This window comes from Heloderma suspectum, chromosome 2 (assembly GCF_057233095.1).
Source record: "Heloderma suspectum isolate Gila_16-S chromosome 2, 16-S_ref, whole genome shotgun sequence".
Classification (NCBI taxonomy): Eukaryota; Metazoa; Chordata; class Lepidosauria; order Squamata; family Helodermatidae; genus Heloderma; species Heloderma suspectum.
In genome coordinates, this window is record NC_139459.1 from 226,445,437 (window position 1) to 226,457,738 (window position 12,302).

Genomic DNA, 12,302 nt, shown 5'->3' on the forward strand with positions numbered 1-12,302 from the left:
TTGCCCTGCCAAGGGATATTTATGACCATGCAGTAGTTGCCATAAATCTCTGGATCCAGGGAGGGCTTTTTCACGTGTGGATACACTGCCACCTCCTTCAGGGCAGTGGGCACCGCTCCATTGTGCAAGGATACAATCACCACTCAGTTGATCCACTTGACCAGCCCTTCCTGGCTAGCTCAAATAAGCCAGGATGGGTGAAGGTTAAGACAGCTTGTCATGGGCAGAACAGCTGCAAGTGTCTTGTCCATATCCATAAGAGTCTTGTCCATATCCTGCAAGTGTCTTGTCCATATCCTGAGGCCTCAAAAACTGAAACTGATCCAATACAGCTGGACCAGACAGTGCATTGGACACCCCACCAGATACTGTACTAAAAGCAGCATTCAAGTCAGCATGAAGCCGAGCAATTCCATCCTCAAAGTGTTTTGCAAAATTCATAGCATTCTTCAGAGGGTTCCAACATAGCATTTAATGGGGAAGATGACAAAAAAAAATCCCAAACCACCCAGAAAACCTCTGCTGGAAAGGGGTTGTAGCTTAGTGGTAGAGCACCTGCTTTGTATGCAGAAAGTCCCAGGTTCAATCCCCAATAGTCGGGCTATAAAAGAATATCTAAAACACTAGATGGCCACTGCCGGTCAGTGTTGGAAATACTGGGCTAGGTGGAGCAATGGTCTGACTTCCTATGGTAGCTTCCTAAGACAGCTTCCTATGTTCCTATGTATTTGGGGATGCAATGCAGGCTGGAAAGTAAGCCTTCTTTCCTGCCCTCACTACTGTGCAGTAGGTGTGATTATGTGATCTTACGTGTGCCTGGTCAGCTTCATGAGTCTTACGCCACTTGTGCTCTAGTCATATTACAGCCTGTTTCATTGCCCAGAGCTCACCAGAAAAACAGGGAGCACCTTGGGCTCTGCAGCACTGGAGAGGGTACTTGGGTGTGATCATGTCAACTAGGGATGTATAAGAAATTTGTTTCAGTTCATTTTTGATCAGGATTTACCCAGTTCACACCTCCTGGAGTGAACACAGATTTGAACATAATCTACAGTTGAAGTTTGTACGTTTCAGAGCTGGCAGTGTGATTCATGGACCCCTCCAAAAGTGTTCAACAGTATGCATACATTTGAAAAATTCTCATGAAAAAATTACTTTTGAAAAATGTGCACACTGAAGGAGGACAAGAAAATTCACGCTTTAATCAGTGGGAGAAGAATGCATACATTTCAAAGATTAGCACAACTAATGTGTATGCATTTGGAAAAATACGTATAAAAATACACACTAATTTTCATGCAAAAAGAAGAAGAGACCACAGTCTGATGTGGACATGAAACAGAATGAATTTTGAGATGGAATTTGGAGAACTTTGATGAGCTCAAGTTTTGCTTGTGTGCATAATGTATGACTAGTATGAGCACCAATGCGCTCCTGGACACTTTTTTGGTGCCCACCCAGGTGCCCTTAAAAAAAACCTTCAAACACATTTTCTTACTGCCAGCTGGGATTGCTGAAATAGGTACTTTGTTTAGTGTGTTGGGTCTCTGATCCCATCTCTGCCTTGTACTCAGTCTTTGGGCAGGTTACTTGTCCTTTCCTGGACCTCCCACGGCAGCCATTTTGGGTAGTGCCTAGGACACATTCTCAAACTGCCGAATGTGCCCATGGCCCAGAAACATTGCCTACACCTGGACTGGAGCCTTGACAATTTTGCTAGCCCTGGCTACTGGAAATTCCCCAGAGCATTCAGGAATCTATTGTATTCCATAAGATGCCAGGGGTGAACCATCTTAATGGGTCTTCCAGACCTACCCAGGGGGACTGGCACCGTGAGAGAAACTTCACTAGGACTACATTAGGAGAGAGCAAATTGGGATACATGTCATAGCTAGTAATTCCATTTAGGCTCTGTTGCTCTGCAGTTATGTCTTAAAATGAAAACTAGTTTCTTTTCACTAAGTAATCATGTATAAAATAGAATAATGTTTTGTCAGTTTATTGAGGAGCTCATGTCCAGGAAACTAGTATGCAATGAACTCTCATCTGTTGCAAGCTGAGTTTCTATAAGATCTAAAAGAGACTTAAGTTATCATTTGCCAAAGAGTTTTGTTTAGTTGAATTGCTGGATAATTTTATTGCTTTGATATTGCTGAGAAAAATGACGGATGACAGAATAATAATTAGAAGTTAAAATTACTCTTGCAACATCTGGAAATGTTGCTCCTCCTTTACCTATACTTCAGAACAGTACCATTTTTCAATTCAGAAGAAATAGATGGCAGTGTGGGAGTACAGGCAATTTCGTCTTCCCTGGAGTACTGCGTGGTGAGAAGAACAGAGAGGTGTGGCTCTCATGTAAATCGAGCCACTTGGCTCTAGGGCAAGATTAGCCTGCAGAATCAGGAAATATGAATATTGCTCAGAGCTACATCTTGTGCTCTGATGAAATGCTGTGAATAATTTCTACATGAAAAATATGTTTGTTGCCTGACTAGTTCATTCTGAAGAGAAATTTCTGTCTGCTACATATTGGGTAACATTTGCACCTGATAACTCCCTTTTCCACAACTGCTTGTCTGGCTTTTGTAGCGTAAATAAGTATTTTTGAAAATAGTCCAGGGAAGTCTTTTATGCTTCTATGCTTACTCATATCTTTGCTTTGGCATTGTTTCTAAGCCCAGTGGCTCATTTAAAGAAGCAAATAAGTAAGGAAAGAATTCTGACTGCCCCCTTCATTGTATGTCTATATCCTTCTTGAAGAGCAAATAAGGATAGTTATGCTTCCACTTGGTGCAGTGTAATATGAACGATTTCCAATGCAGATAACAGACAATCTTCCTTGCAAGGATTAATTGCAAAAATGATGTTATACTATATTGTGAATGTGGAGGGTGTTCCACTAGTATTAATGATCTATAACTGGGAACCCATACAGATCATTTTAGTATATCCCCAGTGCCCAATAGGAGTGCTCCTTTCAGAACTCCAGCCAGCCTGGAATAGTAGCCTTGCAGGACACCGGTTTTCTTTCCCACTCTCCCAACACGCCCCCCCCCCCACTATATAGTGCTAAATAAAGAGTACTTTAATGCTTTGCTGCATAGCATGAGAAGATATTTTTTAACTTCATGGTGTGCAGATTCCCCCCCAGCTGACCCTAATATACTTCTCCAGGAAAATATGACCCATCAGGGATTAAGCAGGTCAATTTTCTCTTAATAAAACCAGAGGGAAGGGCTATGGAGATAGGGACTACTTGGTTCTCAGGAGAGCCTGCTGAATTCTATGAGGCAATGTAAATGGGCTGAAATCTGGGACACAGTTGAAAAGGGGCAAAACCTATTCTTCAGCTGCAGTGGTGTCCCTGAGTGAATCCCTTCACCTTCCTCATTATAAGTAAATGTTTGTTTTTCGTTCCTACGGGGAAAAGTAGGGCTGCAATTTGGAACAATACTGTGATGGATGCAAAACTGGCCAACCACCCATGATGCTGGGTAGCCCAACTGCTAATAACTGGGACTCCATGGGGAAGTAATGTCAACTTTCCCCTCCTAGGTAGCTTGAAGCTTGCAAGGAAGGAACAATATATTTCAGATAATAAACCAGGAGTTAGATTGGGAGTAGGGAGGCGCATCGTGGAGCATTGCCTCTTTATTAATTCATTTTATGTTTTATTTGTTTTAAACTTTTATATCCCTCTTCAATGAATTCAAAGCAGCTTATAACAAATCATTAAAACCATAAACAAATCACTAAACCAAAAGACAAATTGGAGCAAAACAGAATAATCAAATTAATAGAATAGGCCATAGCAATAATGAATAAAAAGGGAAATAATCCCAATTGCAGCAGCAGAAAAGTAGTAAATATAAAAAAACAACAACCAGCTGATTCCAAAGGCCTTTTTGAAAAGCCAGCTCTTTCCTGGACACCTAAACGGTTTCACTTCTGCTAGTGGGACTGTATGCAGCTTGAAATATTTCAATGGAAAGTGATCTGATATGTACTTAATAATTTGAATAGAACCTGCATCATCATGACAGAATAATTTATGGACATTGAATTAGTTTTTTCTTGGCAGATTAATTTTTCAGCCACTTCGGACCCCAGAGTTTAGCTTTATTGTATGAACCCAATTTTTCATGGCTTTTTGACCATCATGTTCCTTCAAAGAACCATAGTACTAACCCCAAAATCTTGATTTAGCCCCTTGTAGTTAAAGGCTGGATTTAAACAGCAAGATTTGAGACTATTTAAAATGCAGTGCTTTGACTTTTTCAGTTTTATCTCCTCAGCCGTGAAAATGTCAGATTTGTTTATAAGATGATTTTCAGTAATGTGATATACACTCATATGCAACATTCATTACACAACCTCCTTGTAGAGGTTTCAGTATAGCTTTTTTGACTCTTAAAAGTTATTTAAGGTAAATACAATGTCATGATAAAATATTTAATACACTTTAGAACATTACAAAAAAATGTCTCATTGATAGTTGAACGAGTGAGCCATTCTTTGCCATACCTGTTAGAAATCAGGTGCAATTAATTCTAGATATGTCAAAACATGTTTCATTCCTTGTTTATGAAAGAAATCCCACTTTGGCTGTTCCTTTATGTTGGGAAATCCTGGTGGAGTATCATGTAAACTCCCATAATAAAAGTAAACTGTAGGAGATACCTTAACCAGGTGCTATAACCATAGATTGGTGCACTTGCTCATCTGTGTATCACTGTTAGCCTCTTCCTGTTGTGGACTGGTCTTTGTGTAAAGCCCACCCCCTGCTTGCTCCCAGTTTTAGTACATGCTGAATGCCAGTTCTGGCATAATTGAGTGCCAGTTCTCACATAATTGAGAACAGCAGGATAACTTATTAGCAATTCGACAACAGCTTTATTGTAAGGAAGGCAAAAACCTGATATCCCTCCCCCCTTTGGATACCTAGTAAAATTGCTTGTCAGTTCCATTAACTGATAGCCAAGTTGGGTTGATAGTGAGGCTCAATAGTTACCATAATGGGTTGATGCTGATGGCAAGCTACAGATCAACTCCCTGGTAGTTCTGCTCCTCCTTTTATGATGCACGAGAGAGAGACTAGAAATAGTTTTCACTCTGGTCCATCATGTCAGACCTGCCCCATAATCAACCAGACAACTTTCGCCCAGTCTCGAATCTGCCATTTTTGGGCAAGGTGATTGAGCGGGTGGTGGCGGTGCAGTTGAAGGCACACTTGGAAGAAACTGATTATCTAGACCCATTTCAGTCGGGCTTCAGGCCTGGGCATGGGACAGAAACGGCCTTGGTCGCCTTGGTAGATGATATGAGGAGGGCTCTGGATAGGGGTGAATTCTCCTTCCTTGTTCTCCTCGACCTCTCAGCTGCTTTTGATACTGTTGACCACGGTATCCTCCTGGACCGCCTGGAGGGGTTGGGCATTGGGGACACCGTATTGCGGTGGTTCCGGTCCTTCCTCTCCGGCAGGTACCAGAGGGTAGCACTGGGAGAGGAGGTTTCGGACCCGTGGCCACTTACTTGTGGGGTGCCACAGGGTTCCATCCTCTCCCCGATGCTATTTAACATCTATGTGAAGCCACTGGGGGCTATCATCAGGAGGTTTGGGGTGCAGTGTCATCAATATGCGGATGACACGCAGCTCTACCTCTCGTTTAAATCTTCACCAAGGTTGGCCGTAGAATCCCTGTCCAAATGTCTGGAGATGGTGAGTGGCTGGATGGGGAGGAATAGGCTGAAGCTGAACCCTGACAAGACCGAGGTACTTTTGGTGGGAGACAAGAGGAGGCTGGGGATGTTGACCTGGTGTTGAATGGGGTACGGCTACCCTTGAAAGACCAGGTCTGCAGCCTGGGGGTCATTTTGGACTCCCAGCTGTCCATAGAGGCTCAGGTGTCACCTGTGAGCCAGACAGGGCTGTATCAACTCCATCTGATATGGCGGCTGCGCCCCTTCCTTCTCGACCATCTGCTCCCATCGGTAGTACATGCCCTGGTCTCCTCTCGTTTAGACTACTGTAATGCGCTCTATGTGGGGTTACCCTTGAAGACGGTTCGGAAACTGCAGCTGGTACAGAACGCGGCGGCTCGCCTGATTAAAGGCAGCCGCCGGCGAGATCACATCATTCCAGTGCTGAAGGAGTTGCACTGGTTACCAGTTGTTTTCCGGCCAAATTCAAGGTGTTGGTTTTGACCTTTAAAACCCTATATGGTTCCGGCCCAGCCTATCTTAAGGAGCGCCTCCAGCAACACCAGACAGGCCGCTTAACAAGATCAGCCTCAGATGGCCTTCTCTCTGTCCCATCAGCCAGGACAGCTAGATTGGTGGGGACGAGGGAGAGGGCCTTTTCTGTGGTGGCCCCCACTCTGTGGAACTCCCTCCCTAGGGAACTCCGTCATGGCCCCTCTTTAATGAGCTTCCGTCATGCATTAAAAACGTTGTTGTTCAGGCAGGCATTTGGGGTGGGTTAGGGTATTTTAGAAAATGTTTTTATTGTAGAGTTTTATTGTTTTAAACTGTTTTTATTGTATGTTGTACATCGCCCAGAGTGGCTGGGTGACCAGCCAGATGGGCGATTAATAAATTTAATAAATAAATAAATAAATAAATAAATAAATGTGGGTCTAGTGAGGGATGGGACATCCTAGTAGATAAGCTGGCCAAACAATGAACCCTCAGAGTAGGTTGCCTCCGGACATGTCACCTGTCATCATTTCTTCCCACCCCCATCCTCCACCTACTGGCTATAAATGGGTTGGGTAATTGTACATACCAAGGCTATTAATAAAATGTTTCACAAAACTCTTCGATCAATTAAGATCATGTTCATTCATAAAAATATCTGAAAAACACAATGCACAGCACAATACAAAATACAATAATTTGCAAATTAACGGTAGAAGCAGTGTGCATGTTTTAAAATACAGCTGTTCACCTAACATTGAAGTAATAGAACGATGGCTTTAAATGATGGTCTTTTTTTCATTGTTGATATAACATGCCTTAAACTGACTGCAAGGATTCATACTTGAAGATGGATCACAGTCAAATAGTGGTGGTGTCTACAGATGTACAAAATATATACATGCCCCCACCGTTTGCACAACAGTGATTTAGTGCTTTTAGGGGCAACCTGAAACAAGTGGAAATACTTGTTTCTGGAAGGGGGCAAATTGGCAGAGCTCACATAAGGGAGCAGTGGAATTGGCAGGGCTGGCTGTGTGTGGAACGAAAGTGGCAATGGAGCCCACATATGGATGGGCAGTATTGAATACTGCCCTATGTCCATTGTTAGTTTTTATATTTTTCTTCTTTTTGTCTTTAGTGCCTTGGTTATAGCTGCTATATTTGACCGTGATATCAATTGCAGAAGAGCTGCCTCGGTAAGTTAAGATATCATTTTAAAAGGCTTTTTTTAAAAAAAGTTTCTGGTAATTGTATGGCACCCCAATAGTACAGCCATATGGTCTTCCTGGGCAGTGCAATGCATAATCTCAAATTGTCAAAAGTTTTTACCATAATTCCTTTCTTGTCAAAAGACAGGGTGAATTATTATGTCCCCTTTCTGCCTGTCAGTTGTTGCTTAACTCATATGCTGCTTGTGCAAATCTTATGCAGATTAAGAATATTTAATTGAATATGGAAGTTATCTGGATCATATTGGCTTTTATATGTTTCCATTGTTGAAATAAGTCACTCACATCTGTCCTATGTAGGTATTCCACATTTTGTCAAATTGTTTTTCTCTGTTCCCTACCCTCTGGTTGTGACTGTCACAGGGACAGATGTGAAACACTGGATCAGGCATGGGACATGCTCCTTCTTTAGGCTGTACCTTGTAGCTTGAAAATGGGAAAATCATATGTGAAGAAATCACAATATTTGGTGCTTTAACCGTACTAATTCTTCCAGGATGGGAAGTGTTGTAATTGTGCTGTAATTATTGTTGTTGTTCAGTCGTTAAGTCGTGTCCAACTCTTCGTGACCCTATGGACCATAGCATGCCAGGCCTTCCTGTCCTCCACTCTCTCCCGGAGTGTGCTCAAGTTCATATTCATTGCATCGGTGATGCTATCTAGCCATCTCATCCTCTGCCATCCCCTTCTCCTTTTGCCTTCAATCTTTCCCAGCATCAGGGTCTTTTCCAGGGAGCTTTCTCTTCGCATTAGGTGGCCAAAATATTGGAGCTTCAGCTTCAGTATCTGTCCTTGCAATGAGCACTCAGGGTTGATTTCCTTTAGGATGGACTGATTTGACCTCCTTGCAGTCCAGGGGACTCGTAAGAGTCTTCTCCAGCACCACAGTTGGAAAGCATCGATTCTTCGGCGCTCAGCCTTCCTTATAGTCCAGCTGTCACAGCCATACGTTGCTACTGGGAAAACCATAGCTTTGATTATATGAACCTTTTGTCAGCAAGGTGATGTCTCTGCTTCTTACTATGCTGTCTAGGTTTGCCATAGCTTTCCTCCCAAGGAGCAAGCGTCTTTTAATTTCATGGCTACAGTCACTGTCTGTGGTGATCTTGGAGCCCAAGAAAATAAAATCTGTCACTGTTTCCATTTCTTCCCTTTCTATATGCCAGGAAGTGATGGGGCCAGATGCCATGATCTTAGTTTTTTTAGCTCCAGGCTAATACTGCATATAGTCTGCCTTTCACATCCAACCTTACCATCACTCCTTTTTAGAACAAAGAATTGTATGTGATTGAAAACACCAACTATTTAGGAGGGAGTCTGTGGAAATTTGGCATTCATTGCTACCAAATGGTTTTGGATGTATTTTCTTAAAATTCTGGGCTTTAAATATTTACAGAGAAAATAGTAATTCTGTTTCATATGACATTTTTACATGTGCAGAGCGTACCGTCTTTATCTTGTTTGTCTTTGCAACAACCTAGGCCGTTATTTTAAGCCATTATTCTAATTTACAGAGCAAGAGCTGAGACTGAAAGAGAGTGACTTGTCAGTAACTTGACTAGGATTTCATTCCAGGTCTCCCAGATTCAACTACTGGATATGCCTCTGCTACATAAGTTTTTACTGGTTTATCCATAACTTTAGTAAAAAGAAACCAACACTAGAGAAGACTTACTGTACTACACTGTACTATATTGTACTATACTATACTATACTATACTATACTCCAGAAGTTCTTTAAGTTGTTTTACAAACAGCCGCCCCTTCATTGTCGGCCCATCAGTGGGTCCGTGCAAAACCAGTGGACCAAGGAGGCCTTGTTTGGGCTCAGAGAAGCAGTTACCACTTAGTTCCCCCACAGTGTAAGTACCTCCCCAGATGTTGCTGCCAGCCCTACTGCTCCTTACTTTTCTTACTGCTGCCTCAGCAACTCATGTAGAATGGTAAATGATGAGGAGGAGATGGGAAGCAGGAGTTGGGAAGGGGAAGGGGAAGGTCAGAAGTAGGTGAGGGAGTCAGAGGAGACTGGGAAGAGAAAATTACCTTCCATGTGTGCATGAGGAGGCTGAAGGAAGACTAGAAGAGGGTTTCCAACTGTTTCAACCCCATTACCAACTCTCTGTGTGTTTATCTTTGTAATGCATGGGGTGGGGGGATGTGCGTACATGCATACATGAGTGGAAGAGAAGGGCAAAAGGAGGCTTTACCTTCCTCTCCCATATACCAGTTCTGTCCATGTATATTAGCTGCACGTTTATATGTAAAGTGTGCATGGATGCTTCTAGTGGGTGGAGAGCCATACTTCTCCTCTCTCCCTACTTCTGTGCATTATCATGGATCTTTATTTGTCTATGGCAAATGCTCACTACTGACCCACCTCACCTTGCTGTGAAAAATGAGCTTAGATTTGCCCTGAGTTCCAGAGGCAGATTGCTTAACAGCAAGATTGCTGTAAGGAGAAGGTAATTTGAGTGCTATTTCAAGTAGGACTTGGGTCCCTACATCTACTGATTACATCCAAGTCCTTGGCAAAATTTCACTGCATGGATCTAGTGCTTCTTATGATGTTTAGAGCACAATCCTAGACAGGTCTGCTCAGAAGTAAGACCCATGCATCAACATCTATGTGTTTATATGTTATGTGTTCGCTTATTTGCTTAACCAGTTGTATATTCTTGTTTCAAAGATTTGGATAAATTTGTACCATCTATATATATTAATAAAATGTATTAATTAAAAGAAGAAGTAGTAAGACCCATGGAGTCCAATGGTGCTTACTCCCCGGGCAACTGGGTATAGGATTGCACTATTAGTGTTTGCAGCTACAAGAATTTTCTTAAAATCTTAGGAGATGTGCTTTCTGAATGTGCATAAAATAAGACACGTTGTGATGCCCACATCTTGTAACATGCAAGATGTGGGCCTGTTACAAATTTAATTTAGAAGAGTACCCCTTCCTATTAGTAACATTAAATAGTTAAATCAGGAATTAGTAACTTTAAAGGGTTGCTATCATTTAGATTTGTTTAAATGAATGTAGCATTTTCTCATGACATAACAAAACATAGTAAGCAAAAATAAGTAGCCACTAGCATTCTGGATATCTACCAGCAGTTCAAGCTAAGACAGATTTAACATGACTAATCACCAAAAAGAAAGATTAATTTAGTAACCAGTTCTCTCCTTTCCAACAAAGTCATAGTTTCATTCAAATTTTAATCTACATATTAGCGTGGTTTTATATGCCTGCTGAATTCATTTTTCCTCAAATTGTTGTTTTCAGAGAGTAGAACAAATTGATGAGTATAATTTATGTAATTTATGGCTTGTTAATTAATTTGAAATGATGGGCATGCTGTATTACAAAATCGAAAATACACTGAACTGCCCCAAGATATGTGCTCATTTTTCTTTTGATGTCTGTGGGAATTGTACTCACTTTGTGAAGATTTGGAAATAGGTTGAGCTGCCATCTTTGCAGCACCTTCTAATGGTTGGAAGACAGGTGTAGCTGAAGGCAGTTTATGCTACTTAGTGTAAATTATGTTTGGAGTTCACTCTTCTTACTTATTTTAAGTTAGACAAGCTCAATAGTTAAACTCTCCTGAAGCATAACTGTAATTTATTCAACCCAGTCCATCAGAGAGATACTTTAGTGTTGCCATTGTTCAGATATTGTTTAATTATAGTGCAAAAATATTTCACTTTTGGCTATGAGTTGCATATTGTACATGGAAAGTGTGTGTGTGTGTGTGTGTAAAATGGAAATTGGCTAATTACTTGGGGGGAACACTTTCACAGAGGCTGGATTCAGCATTTAACCCCCACTGTGGTCAATGGGTCTACTCATGAGTAAAGTGTCTTTATGGTAAACAGCCCATTAAACTTGACCTATTTAAATGTACCTTCCAAAAGAATCTTTGCTGCAAGACTAGACGGTTCCTATCACTGATGGCTTTATGTTGACAGGCATCATGTATGGCATTGTGGATATTCTTTTCAAATATAAGCACAGACTCTCAGCCAATGTTATTATTGCAAAAACGTGGGAGGAATGGAAGACGTTGTTCTCTCAGCCTGTTTCTATTGATGTTCATGTCTTCTAGTCAATCTTCTGTAAGGAAGGTGACACCAAGTTAAAACTAGCATGTGTATCAGTGCTCAGTAATGTTCCAAAAATATATTCGCATACAGTGGAACTTGAAGATAAGAAACTTCAATACTAAGAGGTTCTCTGGCTGCCTTAGAAGTAAAATATCACAAACACCATCATGTTCAGTTCTTAATAAAAGTGAGAACTGCAACCATGTCAAAGCCATATATGGAGAACTTCTCGAATTGTGTATAGGTCAGATCATAGTAAGCTGGTTGTCTGTATGCAGGACATAGACATGTACAGCAGTGCAGCTTGTCCAACTTAATCATGATCATGTCAGAGGTTGGATTTTGGGACACTAACACTAACAAAATGTGTTTGAAGGAACAACTTCTTGCTCCACCTGCCTTCATGGGGATAAAATTGACATAGACATTCTGCTAGATTTGAAGGCAATGTCAACAGTGTATACATGATGCTTGTGAAAGCAGTGGTACCATTCATAGGATCTGTCTAGCTTGTGAAGCAGAGATTCTTTTGAAATAAATATTTGATGGATCTTTCACCATAAAGATGCAATGATGCAACTTTGTTCATCGTATGTATGATAGTCTCCTCCCATTTATACCTGCCTGGACCCTAAGATTGTCTTCAGCGGTCCTTCTCCAGGAGCCCCTGCCAAATGAAGTGAGGTGGGTGGCTACTAAGAAGAGGGCCTTTTCTGTTGTGCCTGCCTGGTTGTAGAATGAGCTCCCCTGACAGGCTTGCCTGGCACC

The 12,302-nt window shown here is 41.6% G+C and overlaps 1 protein-coding gene across 13 annotated transcripts in view; it reads left to right on the top strand.

The window, feature by feature from the left end:
* Positions 1-12,302, top strand: part of TBCD (tubulin folding cofactor D) — a 219,903-nt gene that overhangs the window by 106,354 nt on the left and 101,247 nt on the right. For all 13 annotated transcript variants that reach the window (XR_014788321.1, XM_084838327.1, XM_084838329.1 and 10 more), the window contains one exon: positions 7,340-7,397. Coding sequence is in view for 12 of the 13 variants with exons in the window: in XM_084838327.1 (XP_084694453.1) it covers positions 7,340-7,397 (58 nt within the window). In the remaining variant the exon portion in view is untranslated. The remainder of the gene's footprint in view (positions 1-7,339; positions 7,398-12,302) is intronic.